The 23556-nt window shown below is 39.5% G+C and overlaps 3 protein-coding genes across 3 annotated transcripts; 1 reads left to right on the top strand and 2 right to left on the bottom strand.

The window, feature by feature from the left end:
- Positions 1-162: 162 nt before the first annotated feature.
- On the bottom strand, positions 163-8135 carry LOC107585001 (basic helix-loop-helix domain-containing protein USF3-like). The gene is made up of 5 exons (XM_016271802.1): positions 8131-8135; positions 8004-8035; positions 7803-7885; positions 7601-7697; positions 163-7403 (listed from the first exon to the last, which is right to left on the bottom strand). The coding sequence occupies exons 1-5, from the start codon at positions 8133-8135 to the stop codon at positions 556-558; spliced, it is 7065 nt and encodes a 2354-aa protein (XP_016127288.1). The 3' UTR covers positions 163-555.
- A 3067-nt stretch (positions 8136-11202) lies between these two features.
- On the bottom strand, positions 11203-13780 carry LOC107585000 (N-alpha-acetyltransferase 50-like; the record flags this gene model as incomplete). The annotated part of the gene is made up of 4 exons (XM_016271801.1): positions 11203-11607; positions 11794-11860; positions 12413-12532; positions 13624-13780. Coding segments are annotated over 4 exons (522 nt in total), but the record flags the coding sequence as incomplete, so codon positions are not given.
- Positions 13781-16790: 3010 nt separating this feature from the next.
- LOC107584963 (V-type proton ATPase catalytic subunit A-like) lies at positions 16791-23332 on the top strand. The gene is made up of 15 exons (XM_016271749.1): positions 16791-16912; positions 18402-18494; positions 18757-18885; positions 18992-19206; positions 19675-19812; positions 19896-20047; positions 20913-21075; positions 21156-21264; positions 21354-21476; positions 21569-21683; positions 21850-21913; positions 22054-22257; positions 22348-22442; positions 22543-22714; positions 23240-23332. Exons 2-15 carry the CDS (start codon positions 18413-18415, stop codon positions 23330-23332), a joined length of 1854 nt encoding a protein of 617 aa, XP_016127235.1. The 5' UTR covers positions 16791-16912; positions 18402-18412.
- The last annotated feature ends 224 nt before the right edge of the window (positions 23333-23556 follow it).

The following is a 23556-nucleotide window of genomic DNA, read 5'->3' as shown; positions in this document are numbered from 1 at the left end:
TACCAACTGACCACACATTCAATTTCATAAATAGGTGAAAGTTCTTCTGGAATTATATTCTGCAGGAAAAACATTTTAAAGATGTAAAAATATTTTTAAACATTTGAAAAACAACAGATACATTACAAACCAGCTCAGATATATCTACTGTAGCATTAAATGCAAAATTATAACCTTTTATTTGCTTTAACATTTCATTATTGTTGCTACAAAGTAAAAGAACATACAGACATTACTTTTTCTATTAAACAATGTGAGCTGTTCTTAAGAAAAATACAAAACAAGTTATACATCATGTAGAACCATGACAGCCCAAACTATCAGCAGACAAACAAAGCAAAAATAACCAACCAAAGGCTAACAGACATAATGCAATATTTTACTTTGCCCCCATAGTTCCACAGTTATCCTGACTTGGGAGTTGAGAACATTCCACGCTTTATTTGCTTTTGAGGAATTAAAAAAGTCTTTACACCATGGCCATCCTCTACAAAACCAATGCAGTGGTGAGGGCAAAAAAATTATGTGGTGAGGGATGAAAAACCCTATAAAACCTTAAACAGCAGAAGTCCCATCATGACCCAGGATATGACTGATGTTGTGGGCTGGCCGATTAGACTGTTTATTTGAATCTGAGGAAGTAGTGTTGGCAAGAGACAATAAAGGAGACATTGGCATAGACGAGCCATCAGGAGGCATTGCTGTGGCAATTTCAGGGAACAATGAGGTCAGGTTAAAGTTGGATAAATGAGGTGTGATGCCTGAAGAATTTCCAATTGGCATTGGTGTTATATCTGTGAGAAGTGGGAAGCTGGCCTGTGCAAAACCCACAGGTCGAGGGGGAGAAAGAATAGAACCAAAGCGGTTGTTCAGTGGTGCACTGCCACTCTTGTCAGTGCTTGGACTTGAAAACATCTGGTTTGAGAAATACTGTAAAGGAATCTCACTTGGAAGGCTAGGATGAGCCGCAGGGGAATATGAGGAATAAAATGAAGGTAAAGTGTTCTGAGGTTCCACAGGAAGGAGGGCTGGGTTGCGAGAGGCACAGGGCTGCGTGACCGGTGGGATGAAAGATGCATTGGCATTAATGGGAGGTGGTGGGTTCATTCCTCCTTCAGTAATGAAAGAAAAGCCAAAGTTCTGGGTAAGATCAGACACGGCACAGCGATCGGACACTAAATTGTTGTCACTACTGACCTGAGCACCATCTGCCATGAAACGCACAATGTTACTTCGTCTAGCTTCACTTCCTGTTTGTGTACGGCTAAGGATCACTCCTCCACCTGATGGATGAGGCAAAGAACTTTCTGGTTCAAAAGGATTTCCAGGTCTCAAGTTGCCTGAACGTGGTCGATCTCCTGGACGAATCTTTGTGCTTTGTGGATCTGGTCCAATATGATGGGGGCGTTGACTAACAGAGAGTGACCTGGTTGAGCCTTGATTACGTCCTGTGTCTGAACTGCTGTGTGGTGTTGGGGGATGGGGTGGACCTGTTCTCACAGGTGGACCATGCAAATTTGCGCTGAGCTGAGAAATATGGCCTTTGATGTTGTCCCCTAGACGTATGGGAGCAGCTTTCTGTGCAGGGTGCAAACTAGGGCTAGAAGATTTAGCCTGAAGTTCTCCAGCAGAGGTCCCAGGAACACAGTTGTATTCTATACTCCCTGGGGTACAGCCCTGGGCTGCCCTTTGGTGCCCATTTTGTTCAGGAATATGAGGTGCCAAAAGGCTTTGCATAAAGCTCTGGTGACATCCCTCCTGTTCTCTTGTCAATCCTGCTCCAATGTGCACACCTTGAGCAACAGGATGCGGACCTGAATATGTTCCACGTGAACGCCCATCCCCTGTAGGCCCTGCACTCATTCTAAATCCTGTTTGTGGCTGAGGACCTCTCTGGATTTGAGGTACAGACTTGCTGGACATATCACCACTTCGAGACACTTGCACTTCAAAGTTATTTAGCTGATGCCCACTAACCAGAGCCTTGAAAGGTCCACAATCTGGTATTCTCTGGGCGTTTGCATTATTAGCATGGTCAGGTGGTATCCTGGTCTGAGAATTATGAGTAATGTTACCTTTACCACGTGATGAATCTACATACCCTCGCAATTCTGACTGGTCCTGTGCATTGCTTCGAGGTGCTTGCAGGTGCACACCCATACGTTGTTCACCAGTAGCAGAAGTCTTGCCTATCAGAGCCTCTGCTGAGTAGCTAGAGAGACGGTGGCGCTCCTGACGTGATGAAGTGCAAGCAAGATCCGAAGAACGCGAAACAGAATTATTAGCCTGAGAGGTCAACTGCTGCTGCTCCATTGAACGAGACCCCAATAGTCTTTGCACAGCCCCATGATCCTGTCCAGATGAACGTTCTGGCTGACCCAAGTGATTGTTTTGATGTGCCCTCTGACCTGCCTGTTGGGCCTCACAGTTTTTGTCCTGTCTAGCCCCAAAGTGCTGCTGCTGAATCTGCTGCTGAAGATGCTGATGACGTGAATGGGAATTCTGTGGTGGCATCTGCTGCTGTTGGTGTGATTGTTGCTGCTGTTGAATCTGTTGTGCTTTTTGCTGCTGTTGCTGTGATTGCTGCTGTTGATGGTGCTGTTGTTGTTGTTGTTGTTGATGTTGCTGGGATTGTTGTGAATGCTGCTGTTGCTGTTGGTGTTGCTGAGGAGGCTGCACACCACTCTTTTCCAAATGATGTGGTTTCTGCAAACCAACATTTGGTCCGGTCTGCCCACCACGCACCACTCCTCTCTTTTTTTGCACGTGCTGGTCTTGCAGCAGGTTCCTCTGATGAATACTGTGGATCTGAGATTCTGGTTGTGTCAGGTGATGGTGAAGCTGGTAAAGGTGTCTTTGTTCTTGTTGTTGTTGATGCTTGAGGTAGGGGTTTCCACCTAAGTTCAGCCCAGATTGCGATGTATTATGTTGTGTGTGTCCTTGATGCAGGTGAACCACACTTGGCTGAGTTTGATCATGTGTTGGCACCTGAGTAGAGCAGTGTCCTTCTGTAGGGCGGAGCACAGTGCTCATGAAAGTATTACCAGAAAACAGAGCCCCAACACCATCAGAGTGATTTCTTGGCATAACTGCAGAAGTACTTGAGGGCATCTGACCAACCATCATTTGCACGTGATCTGGAGCCTTGATGTCCACTCTTGCAACATTCCCTGCTGGACACAGTTTTGAACGCTTATTTGGAAGAATAAGGTCATCTTGGGAAGACCTTTTTGGCATATCCTTCTGATGACGTTCAACCATTCCAATACCAACATGGGTTCGCATCATAGCATTCTTTAAAGGTGCATATTCATTAGGTTGAGCAGGACCAGAACAGGTTGGGGGAACTTGTGAGGAAGACTGAGTCACCATAACAGCAGCAACTCCTGACGACGGAGCAGAAACCTGCTGTGCAAGATTGGGTGATCCTGGATAAAGTTGGTTAGAGCTTGGTCTGATGAGGTTATTAACATTAAGGCTGGTGACAGAACTAGGCTGAGACTGCGAGTAAGCTATGCTCTGTGGAAGTCTGACACCAGTAGTACTGCTGCCTAAAGGCTCAACTGGAGGAACTCGAGCAGAGACTTGAGATGAAGTTTCTGACACAGGTAAATCAGCCAGCTTTGTTAGTTTAACCTGCTGGTCAGTCACACTATCCTTGTTAGAAGGGGCTGGCTGCATTTTTGGAAGGTCCCACCCTGTGACAGAAGTATTTGTTGGGTTGTCAACACTGCATCCTGCAGCCCTCTTGCCTGGGCTGTCCTGTTCAAATATGGCTCTTGCAGCCATTGCTAATATTTCTGCCTGCTCAGAAGTGAAGGTGAATGCGCCAAATGAACTTGAAGAGGCATTGATGTTGTGGCCTGCTGGAAGCAATGATGCAACAGAAAACCCTCTTCCACCTGAACCTCCTGCAAGAGGCGAATCAGTCTGTCTATTGGTTCCCAGTGGAGGATCAAAGGAATCATTTTCCAATGTACATACTTGTTGTGGAGGAACTGTTTCTTTTTGAGCAAAAGCGCCTATCTCTGTCACACCCTTTTCTGGGGCACCATCAGATTGTCTATCCTTGCCAGGTTGTATGTTCATATTTGATTCAGGCAGTTTGAAATCTGCACAATTCCCTTGGTCACTGGTTGTCATGGACATATTTATTGTGGATGGTCGTTTTAAGGACTTGAAAGTGTCCGATAACCTAGAAGTTTCTGGAAGATGAACAGGTTGTGTTGACATAGAAGTGTCTTGTCCAGGAGTTGAGGGCACAATAAATGATGTCTGATTTTGAGAGGAGTCAGTCAACTCTTCTCTTCTTGCAAACTCATCTTGTGTTTGTGAAATGGCCTGATTTGCCATGATGGAAACCATTGGCCCACCCTCTGTTGAATTAACACTGATGCCTAATGTTTGACATGGTGTGGATACGTTACTTGGTAATGGAGGCTGACAAAGGTCTGAATTAAGAGATTTACCTTTTGAATTGTTTTGGGCAGAGCTTACAGTGATCAGCGGAGGGGAACTCTCTGTAAAACTGGGTCTTGATTCTGTTGATCCGCCTTCTCTACTGGTGCAAACACAACTGCTACTCACCTTATTCTGTTCAGTAGTTTCACTACAAAATGTCACACTGCATGAAGAGTTAACATTAACTTCTGATGAGGCAACTGACAAAGTTACAGCAGTATCCACAGAGCTACACTGTGATGAGAGAGCAGCACTAACCACTGAACAATTATGCTGGGGACCAACATCTGGAGTAAAGATTTCTTTACTCAAGCTGCCACAATTTGTAGAAATAACCACGTTACCCTGAGTAGAACTTACAGTACTGACACTACTAACTGTTACATTGTTATGCAAGTGGACATCATCTATAGATTTTGCTTTAGACTTTGAAACCTCTCCACCAGCCAATGTGGGCTTGGCAATAGATCCATTTACTGAAGGCGTGACAGAACTGTCTGCTGATTTTTCACTGGATGAACTGACACTAATGATTGCAGAACTACTGCAGGTGGAACTAACACTGTTTAGGGCAGGTCCTCGCTGCGTGTTAACATGATAAACCGTATCCTTATTTAAAGAACTAACTGAATCAACACTTTTTGCTACAGTGGATAACTCAGAAAATGTATCATTTGCAACAAATGCCTTACTCTTGACAGTAATTCTATGCAAACTTCGCCCAGGTTTAGGTTCCTTTCGTTTAACCAATTTGGTTCTCCTAACTGAGTTTCGTCTGGTTTGATTTCCAGAAGTCCCACAACCTTTCTTTGGCATAATTTTAACTGCACTGCCAGCAGCAGTTGATGGTACAGGTACAGAGGAGGAAAGAACAATTTCAGTAGAAGTGTTGACTTCTGAACCACACGTTGGAAGACGTTGCACAGTAGTGTACGAAGGTGGAGTAATGGAGTATATCTGAACATTGCTTTGACTTGAGACCTTTGAAATGCTCTGACTAAGATTAGTTAGAGCACCTAAACAATTCATGGCAACATTGGAGGTGGATTCCTCACAGGTGGACTGAAGTATCTGAGTTACACTTTGACCAGATTGAGAGTTTACCTTATCTGGTGACTTTGCCGGCTGCAGAACATAAACTTGTCCATTCACAGTGATAGTCTGAGGTGCTTGTGCTTGCAATTGGGTTGAGGGCCGTGGAAGAATATGTACCAACTGCTTTGTACCAGCTGCCTGCATGCTAGCTGTACAGGTAGGGTTTGAAGTGGTCGTTTGACTGGATAAAGTTGGGGTTGCAGTTGACACAATGGCAGTGTGATGACTCTGTGGTGCAGGTGTCAAAGTAGGTGCCTGAATTATGACAATGTGCTGGCAGGGTGTCTGACTAGTGACATCCTCTCTGAGAACCTGTGGTGCTGTACATGAGCCTCCCTGTTGCAGAATAACAACATGTGAGTTACTTGGAGGAGAGGAGGTCACAGCAACTGGTGTTTCCTCAGAATTCACCTGCAATAACTGCATTGTCTGTAACACTGGCAGTGTGGCAGCTTGTGGTTGAGGCACAAGGGCAGGCTGAGTTGGTGGATTTATGATTGGCTGAGCTTGAGGCACCACACTGAGATGCAGTTGAGGCACAACGGCAGACTGGGCTTGGGGCACCACTGTAGATTGGGAATGAGGCTGGCACGGCAGAGCAGGCTGAACTGGAGTTTTAGGTTGTAGGGTGGGGTTGCAGGTGGTCATCAGAGCAGAGTTGAGTTGAGGTTTTGGTAATAATGCAGGTTGTGCCCGAACAGATGATTGTGGATGGGTCAACTGTGCTGTCTGTGTTTCAACAGGCTGATGGACCACTACGGTTTGGGATACAATGGCTGGCACTGATAAAATTGAAGACTGTTGTGCTACTGCTCTCTGAGGGCATGGCACAACTGCTGAATATATCTGAGGTCTTGGCCCAGATGGCTGAAAAGGAATACATGTTGGTGTTGGGGCTTGCAGTTGCACAGGAGCCCGTGGTTGCAAATGGATAGAAGCAGGCTCCTCAAGGTGTTTTGTCCCAGCTGAACATACAGAAAGTTGCTGAGGGTTATGTGAAATGCTGGCACCATCTGTGACGAGTGCCTGAGAGACAGGTTGAACTGTATTTCCTGCAAGCTGTAGTGTTGTCCATGTAGTCTGAGTGCTACTAGCTGCACTGGTTCTAAAAAGGGTAGAGCTTGCTGGTAAGATAGTGCTAACAGACTGGATTTCAGTAGGTGCAGCAACAGGAACCACTGAGTTACTGATCACAACTTGAGGCAGTGAAGATAGGCTAAGCATATGCTGAAGTCTGAGAGGTGTGGTCGGACAGGTAGCAGAAGTGAGACTGGGGATTGGGTTATCTGGTTGAAGTTGTGGAGGGACTGGGGTGCTGACAATAGGCTGTGGACATACACCTTGAAGAGTAATATAATTCATAGGAGGGTTTAATCTTGGAGTAGCAGGCACCAGAGGAGAATACTGTTCCAAGACTGTAAGACATGGCTTTGATACAGCAGGAATAACAGTTGCTACAGGTATGTGGGAAGAAGCAGAGGAGACTACAACTTTATTTACTGGTGCTCCAATACCAACAGACTGACCCGTACCCAATGTAATATCACATGCAGGTTGGACAGTTACATCATTTGCCGGTTGTTTATCAAGATGAGAAACCGGATTTGGTGGAATGGAGACTTTGCTTGCGGGACAGAAGTTGTTGTCATTGGAGTAGACAATTATTCCCTTTGACATCAAGTGAGTTGGAGTGACTTTGGCTACTTTTGCACAGCGCTGCTTCCCTTTCCAGTGTATAGTGGGGTCATCCAGGAAATTGATGCCATTAGCTTTGAGGAGTTCAATATAATGAACACTTTCCTTGCGCTGGTCCTCCAGCTGGTGCCGTAAGCGCTTTATCTCTTCTGCTGCAGAGACATATTTAACACAGATGTCAAAATAAATGACTACACATTAGCTTACAAAGAATGCATTGACAGGCATTTAATTCAGTACTTATCTTCATAAAACCATGTACCAATAAGGAATAAGTAAAATGTTAATGGATCACATGTAAATGCACTTAAGTTATACAATTAACTATTGTAATTAATTCGTCGCTCACCTTGGACTTTGTCTCCTCCATTAAGCAGCATTTCATCATTTTGTCGCTTTAGCTCAGTGATGTAACGAAAAGCCTCTCCCAGAATCATATTTTTACTCTACAAGGAGAGTCAAGATATTACAAAGTGAAAACTCTGTAGAAACAATAAAAAAAACTGCACTTTTAAAACTGTGCTTAGGTTCTAGTTCTATTACATATTTACCTGTTTCAAGGCCTGAGAGCAAGGCAAAAGTTCTCCAATCCGATTTATACCAGCATTGATTTTCTCTTTACGATGTCTTTCCACTGATGTTTAAGAGAAATAAGGAATAGCATACAAAATATTACTTTTAAAAAATATTAATTAAATATTCACATCAGATCAAAAACTGTTTGACTAATTTTTACCATAATGCTTTCTCACCTGCATTATGGATCTCCTTGTTTTTCTTCCGCCTAACATTTCACAGAAAATTATTAAATGATAAACAACTTGAGCTCATAAGTGAATAAAAATCAGTAAACATCAGAAAACTTCTACATAATTAAACTGCATTCTTAATTAAATCACATAACTAAAAATGCATATACACATAATTAAAGAAAAGATTTATAAATATAAAATTGTAATACTTTCCTATGAGAATCAGTTCATTAACATTAATGCACTGGGTATGAACTAACAATAAACAGCTATTTTTATTCATGTATGTTAATGTTAATTTACACAATTGTTCATTGACATGTTCATTCATAATGCATTATTTACTAACATAAATGTATACAACAATAACATTAACTTAGAATAATAAATGTTATAAAGTATAGTAAATTGTTACCTATTGCATTTACTGCATTAAAATATTTAAATTACAGAACATTAAAATGCAGAACCTTATTGTTAAGTGTCACCCATAAAGCAAACACAGCCGAGAGCAAGGCAAAAGTTCTCCAATCCGATTTATACCAGCATTGATTTTCTCTTTACGATGTCTTTCCACTGATGTTTAAGAGAAATAAGGAATAGCATACAAAATATTACTTTTAAAAAATATTAATTAAATATTCACATCAGATCAAAAACTGTTTGACTAATTTTTACCATAATGCTTTCTCACCTGCATTATGGATCTCCTTGTTTTTCTTCCGCCTAACATTTCACAGAAAATTATTAAATGATAAACAACTTGAGCTCATAAGTGAATAAAAATCAGTAAACATCAGAAAACTTCTACATAATTAAACTGCATTCTTAATTAAATCACATAACTAAAAATGCATATACACAGAATTAAAGAAAATATTTATAAATATAAAATTGTAATACTTTCCTATGAGAATCAGTTCATTAACATTAATGCACTGGGTATGAACTAACAATAAACAGCAATTTTTATTCATGTATGTTAATGTTAATTTACACAATTGTTCATTGACATGTTCATTCATAATGCATTTACTAACATAAATGTATACAACAATAACATTAACTTAGAATAATAAATGTTATAAAGTATAGTAAATTGTTACCTATTGCATTTACTGCATTAAAATATTTAAATTACAGAACATTAAAATGCAGAACCTTATTGTTAAGTGTCACCCATAAAGCAAACACAGCTCAAAAATTTAAAAAAAGCCTACCGACTGCTTGTCCATCCTTTGAGCTGACGATTTCCCCGTCAAAACTTTGATCCTGAACAATTCACTCCATCTCTGACCTAGCATAAAACTGCCAGTCACAAAACAGTAAGGCGGGACTTCCGTTCTGTCCAATCACAGTGAAGACGAATGAGATTCTATCCAATCAGATCACGAATCCGTGCAGCAGGTACGCAAAGTCCCTATTGTTGAGGAAGTAATCGGAAAAACGCACACAACGCATAAGACGTGAATGTTTGTTGTTAGTGGTGTCAGTCTTGGCGACTTTGTAACCACTTAAATAACAACAATTATTGTCGTCCAATAGGTTAACTGGCAGTGAGCTAACAAGACTGCGAACACATCACCATGGTTTTCGATTACTAACTGCATCACTAATCTCTTTAACACAACATGTCAGCAGGTCTGTCACTTAAAAAAAGCCTACCGACTGCTTGTCCATCCTTTGAGCTGACGATATCCCCGTCAAAACTTTGATCCTGAACAATTCACTCCATCTCTGACCTAGCATAAAACTGCCAGTCACAAAACAGTGAGGCGGGACTTCCGTTCTGTCCAATCACAGTGAAGACGAATGAGATTCTATCCAATCAGATCACGAATCCGTGCAGCAGGTATGCAAAGTCCCTATTGTTGAGGAAGTAATCGGAAAAACGCACACAACGCAGAAGACGTGAATGTTTGTTGTTAGTGGTGTCAGTCTTGGCGACTTTGTAACCACTTAAATAACAAAAAAAAAAGGAAAAAATGTTTTTGTCGTCCAATGATTATTTAAAAACTCACAATAATATATATATTTAATCAAACAAATTTATATATATAAAAAGTTTATTAAAAACATTGAATGCAGAATAACATTCATGTCCACAAAAATAATGAAAAACAAAAATAATGCAAATAGTAATTTTTATTTAGAGGTTTAAAAGTCATACAATATAGAGCTCCAGAAAAAGATAAAAATTTCCAAATAAAGGAGGAACAAAAACATGCCTTTACTACAATGGAGAGGGCATGTCTGGGCTTTTCCTGGGATCTGGGTCTGTAAGTCCTATAAAACAACTTGTAGAACTAACCTGTAACACTCCCACATTGTGTGTGTGAAATAGGTGGTGGTCAGTGAACATCACTGAAATGTAACTGATGTATCGTGGTAGGATTTATTTCTGCTGCAGTAACAACGGAGAAGCTAGGATTCAAATGTATGAAATGTATGGGGGGATGAAATGTTCACATCAAAAACACTAATAAACTAACTTCAGTCCTGGTGGACTAAAATTATTAGAGAATCACATTCACTGTAAACAATGCAACCGTCAAGGCCCATAAAAAGCCATTCCTGTTTGTTATCTGAAGCCTTAACATCTCTCCAGCAGCATTACTGCAAACCCTAGAAAAAGCCCAGACTCAATCCACAAATAAAAAAATAAAAAATGGAGATATTAAATAATGGGCTGAAAAACAAAACATTCATAAACAAGTGGAGTTTACTCCTCTTAGCCTCCTCCTTACTAAAACAGTTGTACCACTCTCTTGTTCGAGGGGGCTCTACGCTCCATTTCCTCACTGGTTTAGCCTCAACTCAGACTGAGGCGGCTGACATCAACAAGGAGACATTGCATCACATGCAACCCTCCAGCACTGCATATTGCCTGTATGGTGAAGCAGGACCCACCAGTAGATTCCCTTGCCGTGTGTCCAAGGGCTCCGGTGGCGGGGTGATGGATTTCTGCGGATCCCACGTGCCCCTAAGACGATTCAAACAATCACTCCAAGGTTACCAGCTGGGGCGCATCGAGTCATATTTTAACCTCTTTAGTTCTATTGTTTTGTCCAAGCAAAGCTATGTCCCCTTACCTTAAACAAATCTAAAACAAATGCAAACAGCATTCTTTGAAAACATAACCTTCACCATGTCAGATCAATAAGTCGTCAGCAGCTTTTTGGAGCACTTACGGATTCTGCTTGAAAACCTCCATGTAATTTCAACTCTCTAAATTATGAAACGAAAAAAAAAAAAAAAAACAATTGAGGGGGGACTAAAGTTTTTGCACAATAAATGCAGCAAATATGTCATTGACTTTTTCTGTTTAAAATGTCCTCTGAAGAAAGTGGTGAGTGTGTCAACCCTGGGGCATCTGTTACAGTTCCATTTGGGGGAAGAGACCAATCTGGTGTTGCGCTTCGATCCCTAGTCGGCTTTCTGCAGCTCTCCTGCTGGGGGCGCACATGGGCTGCGCAGGCTTTTCTGAAGAACGTGGGCATCTGCTGGCTCTATCCTCTTGTAATAGTTCTTTTTTGTCTCGATGATCTCAAAGCCAAATTTCTGGTAGAAGTCAATTGCAGACTCATTGCTGATCTGCACATGACTGTGGAGACATGAAAGAGAGAGCAAAACCATTACTTTAGCATACAGAAGACTCCATAAATATTCAGTCATTGATTTTGCAGCAGACTTTATGTGGTTACTTGAGAATCAACATTAAACATTATGTGAATGAGACACAGATGGAGGTTTCACAACAAATAAAGCACAAGACTGTCTTCAGACTCACAGGTAAATGTTGTCAAAAGTGCCATCCTTCTCACAAATGTTCAACACATGGTTCAGCATTTTTGTTCCTTCAAACAAACATGGCAAGATAAATATCAGTAATGTGAAAATGTGCAAATAACAAAATTCAAACATCACTGCTCTAGCGGATTACAAATCTTCATGTCAGGCATCACTCAAAGACAATAATCTGATTATGCAATTATGCATTCAATCTAGGGCTGCACGATAAATCGCATGCGATATTTAAATCTCCATCAATCAGAAAGCCGGTTTTTAATCAGCGGTAAATCTCCATCACCCGCGGGCTTTCACATGGAGCAGCATTAACTACACAGAGCCGTTGTTCCCTGATGAGCTGCGCAAAAAATCGCGCGAATATGAACGTGGTTTTGCGCAGCTCATCAGTGAACTACGGCTCTGTGTAGTTAATGGTGCTCCATGTGAAAGCATGCACGTGATGGAGATTTACCGCTGATTACAGAATAAGATGCTCGTTAAATATCGCATGCGATTGATCATGCAGCCCTAATTCAATCCAAGGGAATCTGACCCCTTTCTGCCCACTGAAAAAAACGAGGACACACAAGCACATAAAACGTCCAAAAGAGTGATCTTACCAATGCCAAGTCTGCGGTAAGGCGCTAGGCAACCCAGGGTCATGATGTAGAGTCGCTTCTGGTTCTGAGAGTGATCCACTCTACAGCACACGGCACCAACTGCGATGTCGTTGAAATACGCTGTAAAAGGTTCACACGTTGAGCAGGAATCTATTTACACTACTGTCCAAAAGTTTGGGTCAGTAAGTTTTTTTTGGAAAGAAATTAATAATTTTATTTAAGTATTAGGACACATTAAATTGATCAGAAGTGATGGCAAAGATATTTATAATATAATATATAACAAACACTATCTAGTTCATATAACTGCTATTTTTTTACTTTCTAGTGTGTTTTTTTTAAAGTGTTTTCAACTTTTTTAATAATTGAAAATCTTTTCTGAGAAACAAAATTAGCATCTTGATGATTTCTGAAGAGATCATGTGACACTGAAGACTGGAATAATGGAGAAAATTTGAAAAAAATGAGGACACACAAGTGCATAAAACACCCAGAGAAGTGATCTCACCTATGCCAAGTCTGCGGTAAGGTGCTAGGCAACCCAGGGTCATGATGTAGAGTCGCTTCTGGTTCTGAGAGTGATCCACTCTACCGCACACGGCACCAACTGCGATGTCGTTGAAATATGCTGTAAAAGGTTCACACGTTAAGCAGGAATCTATTTACACTACTGTCCAAAAGTTTGGGTCAGTAAGTTTTTTTTGGAAAGAAATTAATAATTTTATTTAAGTATTAGGACACATTAAATTGATCAGAAGTGATGGCAAAGATATTTATAATATAATATATAACAAACACTATCTAGTTCATATAACTGCTATTTTTTTTACTTTCTAGTGTTTTTTTAAAGTGTTTTCAACTTTTTTAATAATTGAAAATCTTTTCTGAGAAACAAAATTAGCATCTTGATGATTTCTGAAGAGATCATGTGACACTGAAGACTGGAGTAATGGAGAAAATTCAGCTTTGCCATCACAGGAATAAATTACATCTTAAAATCTAATAAAATAGAAAACAGTTATTTTAAAATGTACTAATATTTGACAATATTACTGTTTTCCCTATATGTTTGATCAAATAAATGCAGCCTTGGTGAGCATAAAAGACTTTCAAAATCATTACAATCTTACAAACCCAAACTTTTGAACAACATTTAACATTGACTAATATCCAAAGAATCAACAGGATGTCACAGAAGCTTTGTTTCTTACCTAGCTTGGCGAGCTCTCCTACTTCAAGAACATCTTTGTAGAACTTGTCGTTGTAGCTGACAGGGAAGATCACTTGGTTCAGACGCTTCAACTGTTTAATGTTGTGGGGTGTAACGTCCCCCAACTCGATCCGGCTACTAGAACAAAAGCAGAATGGTCAACTAGCTGTGCAGACGCTACACATCAGTAAAGCATACAGTCTCTAAAAATAACACGAATACAGCTTTACTAGTAGGAATACACAATAAATTGGTACCATATCAGTTATCAGTCGATATTGGATATACAGCAGATGGATGCATGTTCATAATTTTCCCTATTTTAACATTTTTCATTACCTTTGGCATCATGTAACGGTCACGTTAAGTAATTTAATAACTGTAATTTTTAGAAAATCTCAAAACGAATATGCAGTTTTTGTATTCTATCAAAATGTGATGACTAAATTACATTTAAAGTAACTGATTTATTTTTAGAGTTTCTTTTTTAATTTAGAGAAAATAGTATAGAATTTTAATATCAGCCAAAATTTTTTTTTTTTTTGCTTATTCTTTTCCTTTCTTATTATTATTTTTTTTAAATATCAGTGCTTCCCTATTTACTATTTTCTTTCTAGTTGGTGCACTCACAAAAACATTTCTTGGGTCAACTTGACTGTAAACTAGCAGTGTGTAAAGTTGGTATTTATAGGAGGTCAGCATGCAACAGCTGCTGGTCATGTGCTCACCGCTGCCACTTAAACAACCAGTATGTGGTGACAGGAGAAAAACATGGGCCCTAAAAGTGGTTTACAGAGGATGACCATTACATTACACAACAAAACCTTGTGATTCCCAATCATCAACTCTAAATGCATTGCAAGCTTGAGTGGAGATAAAGTCTCCCTTTTTGGGTAAATCCTGACAGATCATATAAATACTATCAAATGGCCTTCTAGACAATTTCAGACTGTTAAAACTGTGGACCCCCCCCCCCCCCCCCAAAAAAAATACACATTTTAGATGGTTCTCTAATCAAACACACCTGATTCACATCAGAGATCTGTAATGGGTGTGTCAGATAAATGTATACTGTTGGGAGGCCCTCCAAGAACAGGGTTGGGTACCACTGTGGTAAAGATGTACATTTTAAACTGAATTTAAAGCAACACTTAAGATGAAGGGTATTTAAAAAGAATTAGACAGTCAACACGACTTAATTTTATCTTTAAACATGGTCAAAGCAAATCACTTGTGTGAGATATTAACGCATTAGTGTCATAACGCAAAATTGTCTTATACATTTATTACAACATGTGTATTATTTATACGCTAAACTTCAAGTAACAACCTTCATGAAGTGCCTTAAACCCCTAAGAACTGTCATATTCAGTATGCTATGCGGCTAAGCTCACTCCATCACGTGTTTCCCATCTTTCCACATTTACATCAAAATATTCACACATATGAACATTAACATGACAGTAACAAGCTTTAATTGCAAACTAACGGCCTCAGGATCCACGAGAGATCATTTCATAGGAATATAAACGTGGCTGGCTAACCAAGGTAAGGTAGCAACTTGAAGACTGACTCAACATTTTCGGATTTAGATTCGACACACGATCCAGTTTGGCACGGACTTAAATCGTGCCATTTTTACTGGCATATGGTTTAATCTGACGGTAGATTATATTAGGCATTTTAAGGCGTTTTCGGAACACGGGCGAAAAAAAGAGATGGCAATGTCTGAAGGCTGGGAGTGAAAATGCGGCGCACTACTTTACCACAATTACATAACAATGTCTAACACCACATGCAAATTATCATGGCATATCTGCAAAAGCATACAAGTGCATTACATTTGTATGCATTTGTCTTCTTTTCATGGTCTAATCTAATCACGCCTCTCCTGTTGCCAGCTAGCACATCACTGATAGAACACTGATGAGAATACTGCTTCTGAATAAATAATAGTTAACCCGCAATAAATTCCTTCTTTCTCTTTGGACAAGTAACTTTTTTACTCAGACAAGTAAAGGACCAGTATAATGATCATTATATTGAAAAAAAAGATGCACTGTAAATTAAGAGTAATTACTTTTCAGAGTATTTGTATGAAATGCTTTTGCATTTCCTGTTGTTTGCTAGTGCATCCTTCCCCAGCAAGACAATCCTCAGCTCATTCACTTACACACTCACACACACACACACACACACACAAATATCATGCAATGCCAAATCACTGTAACACCATCACTGAAAAATCTCAATCAAATAGGAAGCATTCAGACAGCAATATTGTCAGAATTAACATGCATTTAAAAAACAAATTAGACTGAAAAAAGACTTTTGCATTCTACATATAATAATTAATTTAACATATTTAATTATTGCAGGTTTGCATCATATTCTGAGTTTTAATTCATTTTGATGAATACTAAATCTGTTTTTTGTGAGTGGGATAAATTAATGCACATTCACATTTAGTCTAGAACTACAGTAACATCATGTTCACACAGCGCACACAACTCCTCTGCACTTCCGATTTCTCCCAATATGGGGACAGGAGACTTGTCAGTCAATAAATGGGAAAACAAAGTAACTGGCGTTACTTTTTTGAAAAAGTAACTCAGATATATTCTTGTAAATTAAAAAAGTAATGCGTTACTTTACTAGTTACTTGAAAAAAAGTAATCTGATTACGCAACTCGCGTTACTTGAAATGCGTTACCCCGAACACTGGCCTTAACTTCATAATCTACATGTTTTGTGGGGATTTTGCCACTGATTTTGCCAAATTCTCAGCCTTTAGAAATGAAAATATTTACGTGTGAAAAAGAACGAGTCTTCCTTGTTTGTTGGATATGTTATAGAGCAGGGTTCCTCAAATCTTGCCCTGGATGGCCAATGCGCTGCAGAGTTTAGCTCCAACCCTAATCAAACTCACCTACCTGTGATTTTCTAATGATCCTGAAGACATTTATTAGCATGCTCAGGTGTGTTTGATTAGGGTTAGAGCTAAACTCTGCAGGAAAGTGGATCTCGTGGGCCAGATTTGAGGATCCCTGCTATAGAGCTATCAGACACCAGACTAGAGGACAATGCACAAAGCATCAGTAAATCACAGTAACACTATTTCAGCACACAGTAGGGGGCGATACAGAGTTTTCTGCGCACGCTGTTCACTCTGCAGAGGGAGAACGTGCTGTGACGACAGCTCTCGACTGAATGAAGTCAGCTGACTTTTCTCGTTCCTCACGTCTCATCTCACCAAAGGATCTGGACACAGGACTGTCTCGGTTTTTGAGGTATTTACTAATCTTTGAAATGATAATCATATATATATATATGTTATGCTTGAAAGCATTGTATTGCAGAAGTGTACTTGTTAGGTTTATCAAGCAGAAAATATGATTTTCTCAAATTCTCTTTGTAGTTTTTTCTTTAATAATCATATAACAGCGTCAGCTTATTTTACTGCTGTACACTGTCTTGTGTCGCCGAATCATTGCTCGCCTCGCTTCGCCTCTGCATGCAGCTGATTGGAATCGTTAGATGTTTATTTTCCCTGCTGCACTGGGAATAACCCACTTGGATGCTAAACAGATTGCTGGAGAATTTCAGTATATTATCTATATGATGGATTTAAGTGTTCACGAACACATGAGATGGATCACATTACTCGCTTTAATTAATGGGAGACAAAACTTAGCTTAGATTTTCAGCAAAGGTCAAATTCTATCAGCAGCTTCGTGATCATGTGATCATGCAGCATCTCTTCGCAGCTCGAGATCCAGTGCGTGCAACAGCTACAAGCATTAAACGATCTTTGAATACATCTGGAGAATATATATTTAATAGCCTTTATTTAGTCCTCTCATCTTTGTCTCTGTAGAGATGATTGTATTTGGGCACTGTGATATTTGATACCCAAATAGGCAATAGGTCAGAAGGCAGCTCACTAGGTTTTGACACACATCGGCCGTCTGCTGTTTTCCTTTTAACAACAGCATGCTAGGTTTGCAGACCACATGTCCTTAAGGATTTTTCTGTACTGACGGAACTCAGTTTTTCGCCTGTGGTCAAAATTCTGATCTGAACATACTTCTTAATACCAAATGGACCATTTGTCCCCAGCAATCCCAGATGTCATAGGAGCATCATGTGATTATAAATTCACAAAAACCTGGAAGTTAGACTGCTTCCTCTTGAGGTTTTGAATAGCAAGAAATATAGTTGGCTACTTTTATGAAGGAAGGTGTCAGTGTCATGCATTGCTTTTACAGACCATTTCGGGTGTTTAGTTGGCTGGTTCTCAACGAAAAATGATTTGATCTGTCATAAATTGCCACTACAAAACACTCCCCCCACCCCCCACCCCCCTCCAGATTTGCTCAACTGTCTGTTTTCCCAACTTCCTCACATGGTTTCTGTTTTACAGTCAGTGTCATGTGCCCTTGGTCATGTGACCGTGTTCCATGTTTGTCCTGCATATACATGTTGTATAAATGGGCTGTTTACACAATAGACAACCTCCTGTCCTGGAAATTGCTATTATTACTACTGCAAATCATTCTGATAAAAACATATAAAATGATAACAGAAAAATAATACACTAAACACATTTATACATTTTAAACATATTTAACTATATGATGGTACCTGTATATTAATATATAAATGAATCACAATAATCATGTGCAGTTTGTGTATTGTGCAGAATGTTCAGAAGTGTAGAAATAAGTCCAGAAAGTAAGTTTTTTTTATTTATTTTTTTTTCATTTCATTTTGTATCAGACACATTCAAAATGGACTTCTCCAAGCTTCCCAAGATCCGAGATGAGGAGCAGGAGGGACAATTTGGATATGTGCATGGCGTATCTGGACCTGGTTAGTAGGAATTCAGATGTCATAGTTTTTATTTTATTTTATTTTAATTTATTATTTTGGATTATTATGTCACCAGAGCTTTTGGTGTTTTATTTAATTTAATTTAATTTAATTTAGATTAGTTTTTTGTGTCATCTGTGATTTGGATTTTTTTATTTTATTGATATATATTTTTAATTTATATTTATTTAGCTTTTTTTTTTTTAACTATTCACAAGTAATTTTTGAAGATCCCGTAACTTACTCACTAATTGTGTTGTAGTGGTGACGGCCTCCTGTATGGCAGGAGCTGCCATGTACGAGTTGGTACGAGTGGGCCACAGTGAGCTTGTGGGGGAGATCATTAGACTGGAGGGTGATATGGCCACCGTTCAGGTCTATGAAGAGACATGTATCCTATTCTAACCTTAGTACAGTACATACTTTCTGTGGTTTCTGTTGTACGCAGTGCTTAGAATCTATTAAATAGTATTGTAGTGTTCCTGAGCTTTCATCAGCTGGTGTGTCGGTTGGTGACCCTGTCCTGCGCACAGGGAAGCCCCTCTCTGTGGAGTTAGGACCAGGAATCATGGGCTCCATCTTTGATGGTATTCAGCGTCCCCTCAAAGACATCAATGACCTCACACAAAGTATCTACATTCCTAGAGGAGTCAACATTGGTGCCCTTAATCGTGATCTGAAATGGGAGTTCTCTCCATCCAAGAGTGTGCGAGTAAGTGAAAGATTAGTTTTAAGTTAAGGTACAGAATTATTGATGTTTTACAAGTTTAGTTTTGGTTATGATGGTTGTGATGTTTTTCTTAGTTATTAAAGGATTTAACATCCTTTCAGATGCCAAGAAGGCAAATTACTTAGCTTTTAGGGGTCATATCATGAGCATATCAACATTCTTTGTAAACTTTTGCGATTTAAAAAGATCATTGTACTATGAAAATCTGGGAAACATGACAGAGTTTTTGCTGTTCCTGGCTGTGTGTAGCACCTAAATCTCTGCATATTCTTAAGGATCCCAAACTAATTTAGGCATCACAACATAATGATTAGTGGACATAAATGAAAATAAATGTAGTAATAATAATAAAAAATGTATGATATGACCCCTTTCAAGGAACTGCAATGCAATCAGGTGATTAATCAAATGATAAAATGAATGATTTTAAGCTGTTGTTTCTGTGTCCAGGTTGGCAGTCATGTCACTGGAGGTGATATCTATGGTATGGTATTTGAAAACTCTCTTATTAAACACAAAATAATGTTACCACCAAGAAGCAGAGGAACTGTCACATACGTAGCACCAGCTGGAAACTACGATGTCTCGGTGAGGTTAAAAACATGAACATATTTTTCAAAAACAGTAAAATGACAATTACTGTTACAGAAGTTAGTGTGTGTGTTTGTCAGGATGTGGTGTTGGAGTTGGAGTTTGAGGGGGTAAAAGAAAGATACACCATGGTGCAAGTGTGGCCTGTGCGTCAGGTCCGGCCAGTCACAGAGAAACTTCCTGCGAATCACCCTCTGCTGACTGGTCAGCGGGTACTGGACGCCCTCTTTCCGTGAGTCATGCTGTGTGAAATGATTCCATAGGAATCAGAATAATATAAGTTTTCTATTTAAAAATAAAAAAGTAAACCCAAAAGTAATTTTTCTGAATAATAGGCTCAATTTTCAGATGAGCCTATTATTCATTTTATTATTCGCAATGGGCAAATCATGCATTTCTAAAGCTCAATTTTCCCCAAAGGATTTTTAAGTAATAATAAGGACTTTTCATAAACATCAATCAACAGAAATGGGAGTGATTAAATAATTATAGGGAAAAAATGTAGTACAGTAGTACTGTGAAAGTGGATGTTTTAAACATTACAGATATACACTTCCGTTCAAATGTTTGGGGTGATTTGTTAGTGTTTTTGAAATAAGTCTCTTTACTTATTTCTCCCATGTGCTCCCCAAGGCTGCATTTATTTGATCAAAAATAGTAAAAACCATAATATTGTGAAATATTACAACCGTTTGATAAAAATACAACTGTTTTCTATTTGAATTTGTTTTAAAATGTAATCTATACCTGTAATGGTAAAGCTGAATTTTCAGCTGCCATTACTCCAGTCTTCAGTGTCACATGATCCTTGAGAAATCATTCTGATCTGCTAATTTGCTGCTAAGAAAACATTTATTGTTATCAATGTTGAAAACATTTGTTCTATTTAATATATTTGAGAAAAGGCTTTTTTCAGGATTCTTCTAGTCTTTTGTAGCATTTATAATGTCTTTACTGTCACTTTTGATCAATTTAATGCATCCTTGCTGAATAAAAGTATTATAAAAGCTTTAAAAAAAAATCCCAAACTTTTGAACAGTAGTGTAAATGTCTGAAAGCTCAACAGTTCTTTCAGCGTTGACTGTTTGATTTCACAGGTGTGTGCAGGGAGGAACCACAGCCATCCCTGGTGCTTTCGGTTGTGGTAAAACTGTGATCTCTCAGTCCCTGTCTAAGTACTCCAACAGTGATGTCATCATCTATGTAGGCTGTGGAGAGCGTGGTAACGAGATGTCTGAAGTACTCCGAGATTTCCCTGAGGTGAATAGCACTGTCGTTGTACCAACAGCACAAACACTGTAATAGATGGTAGGGTGACTGACAGTTCTCTTGCCCTATAGCTCACCATGGAGGTGGATGGGAAAGTAGAGAGCATCATGAAGAGAACAGCCTTGGTTGCCAACACATCCAACATGCCCGTGGCTGCCAGAGAAGCTTCCATTTACACAGGTTTGTTGAACCTTTGATGCAAAAATAATGTGTGTGCTTTAAAACCTAGCAGCTGTGTGTCATCATTAATGGGTCTTTATTCCATCCAGGAATCACGCTGTCTGAGTATTTCAGGGACATGGGCTACAATGTGAGCATGATGGCTGACTCCACCTCTCGATGGGCAGAGGCTCTGAGGGAGATCTCTGGTCGTCTGGCTGAGATGCCTGCTGGTACGTGTGCTGTGACCATCTCAGGCATGACCGCAAATATTATAAACTACAATTTCTGAAGTAAATTTATGTTTGTTTGCTTGTGTTCACAGATAGCGGTTATCCTGCCTATCTCGGAGCACGTCTGGCCTCATTTTATGAGCGTGCTGGTCGAGTTAAATGTCTTGGTAACCCAGAGAGAGAGGGCAGTGTGAGCATCGTGGGAGCGTAAGTAGATCTTTTGGATGCTTTTTCTTCTTCAGACTGCATCATTTGCTTGTTTGCTTTGGTAAGGTTTTGATTTATTGTTTATGAATGCTGTTGTTAACTGTTAATATATGCATTGTCTGCAGACTCACTTTAAGCTTTTTTTTTTGTTTCGTTTTAATTGCAGTGTGTCTCCCCCTGGTGGTGATTTCTCAGATCCTGTGACATCTGCTACCCTTGGTATTGTACAAGTATGTGAAGTTTTCCTTCACACTGCAGTCTTAACACACTGGCTCATAGCAGAATAACATTATTTGTTCTTCTTCCAGAGATAAACAGTCTAAAAAGTCCTTTTTGTTATTGTAATCCTTCCTCTCTTTCCCTCTTCCAGGTGTTTTGGGGTCTGGATAAAAAGCTGGCTCAGAGAAAGCACTTCCCTTCAGTGAACTGGCTCATCAGTTACAGTAAGTACACACGAGCACTGGACGAGTACTACGACAAGCACTTCCCTGAATTTGTGCCGCTGCGTACCAAAGCCAAAGAGATCCTGCAGGAAGAGGAAGACTTGGCCGAGATTGTGCAGCTCGTGGGGAAGGTGAGTTTGTGGGTTCATGTTTGTATACATCACTTTTTGTGGTATTATTACAGGTATTTTTCAGTGGTAAAACACATTTATTTTTTTAAGGCATCATTGGCTGAAACGGATAAGATCACGCTGGAAGTTGCCAAATTAATCAAAGATGATTTCCTGCAGCAAAATGGATACACGCCTTATGACAGGTATTGAACTGATTGAAGCTGAGGATCATTCAGCTGCCTTGTCACATGACCTGTGAATGTGACGTTATGGGTCTAAAATGCTAAATTTCTCATTTTTCAGGTTCTGTCCATTCTATAAGACAGTGGGTATCTTGTCCAACATGATTGCGTTCTATGATATGGCACGTCATGCCGTAGAGACCACTGCACAGAGCGACAATAAGATCACCTGGGCCATGATTCGGGAGCACATGGGAGAAATTCTGTACAAGATCAGTTCCATGAAATTCAAGGTACAGGATGTAAACATTGTTTGTGTTTTGATAAAATCAATCATGCCTTAATTATGTCTAAACCAGTGGCTTTTTGCCTCCAAGTCACTTTGATCAAATTATTTTAACAAGTTATTTTATGTAATAAAGTAAACTTGCAGCCCTCTTGGAAGTTTTCTGAGGTTTCCAACTAGGTGCCACTGCTCCACCACTTGATTTATTATGACTTCCATTGTCTTGGTTTGCCAATAGCTTGGTTCCTCTTTCATAGTGATCATTCACATTATATGGCTAGAGACTGAATATTGTGTCTTGGTATTATTTTTAAAGCTGAAGTGTGTTCTTTTTGTGAAGACAAAAATACTTTCTTCTATCCCAACTTAACATGTCGTCAGCTATAAGAATTCTATTCGTTGACTGGGATAGTTTGAAAAGACTTACACATTTAAAAAGAAATGACACTTCATTTTCAAATTTCATTGTTTAATATAACTATAAAAATATTGTAATTATGAATGTCTTTTAATGTCTGTAACTGTATTTCAGGACCCAGTGAAAGAGGGTGAGGAGAAGATCAAAGCTGATTATGCCCAGCTCCATGAAGACATGCAGAACTCCTTCCGTACACTGGAAGACTAAGAGTCTGTCCTTAGCCATCATTCTCAGGGCAGGGCAGCAGAACCCCACATCCCCACAAACGCACCCAGTCATTGTCCTTTTCCCTTGTCTTATTGCTGTCTAATACATACCACTGCTTTTTTTCATCTTGTGGTGTTATAGATGCTCTAGTGTTCTTGAGGTGTCTCCAAACACCTTTGTTTGTGCGTGTGTGTGTGCGCATTTATGTATATGTGCAATCTGTA

The sequence above is a fragment of the Sinocyclocheilus grahami genome, unplaced genomic scaffold, assembly GCF_001515645.1.
Source record: "Sinocyclocheilus grahami isolate Dianchi unplaced genomic scaffold, SAMN03320097.WGS_v1.1 scaffold65.1, whole genome shotgun sequence".
NCBI classification, from domain to species: domain Eukaryota; kingdom Metazoa; phylum Chordata; class Actinopteri; order Cypriniformes; family Cyprinidae; genus Sinocyclocheilus; species Sinocyclocheilus grahami.
The sequence above is the reverse complement of the archived record's forward strand: the minus strand, read 5'-3'. Positions and strand labels throughout refer to the sequence as shown.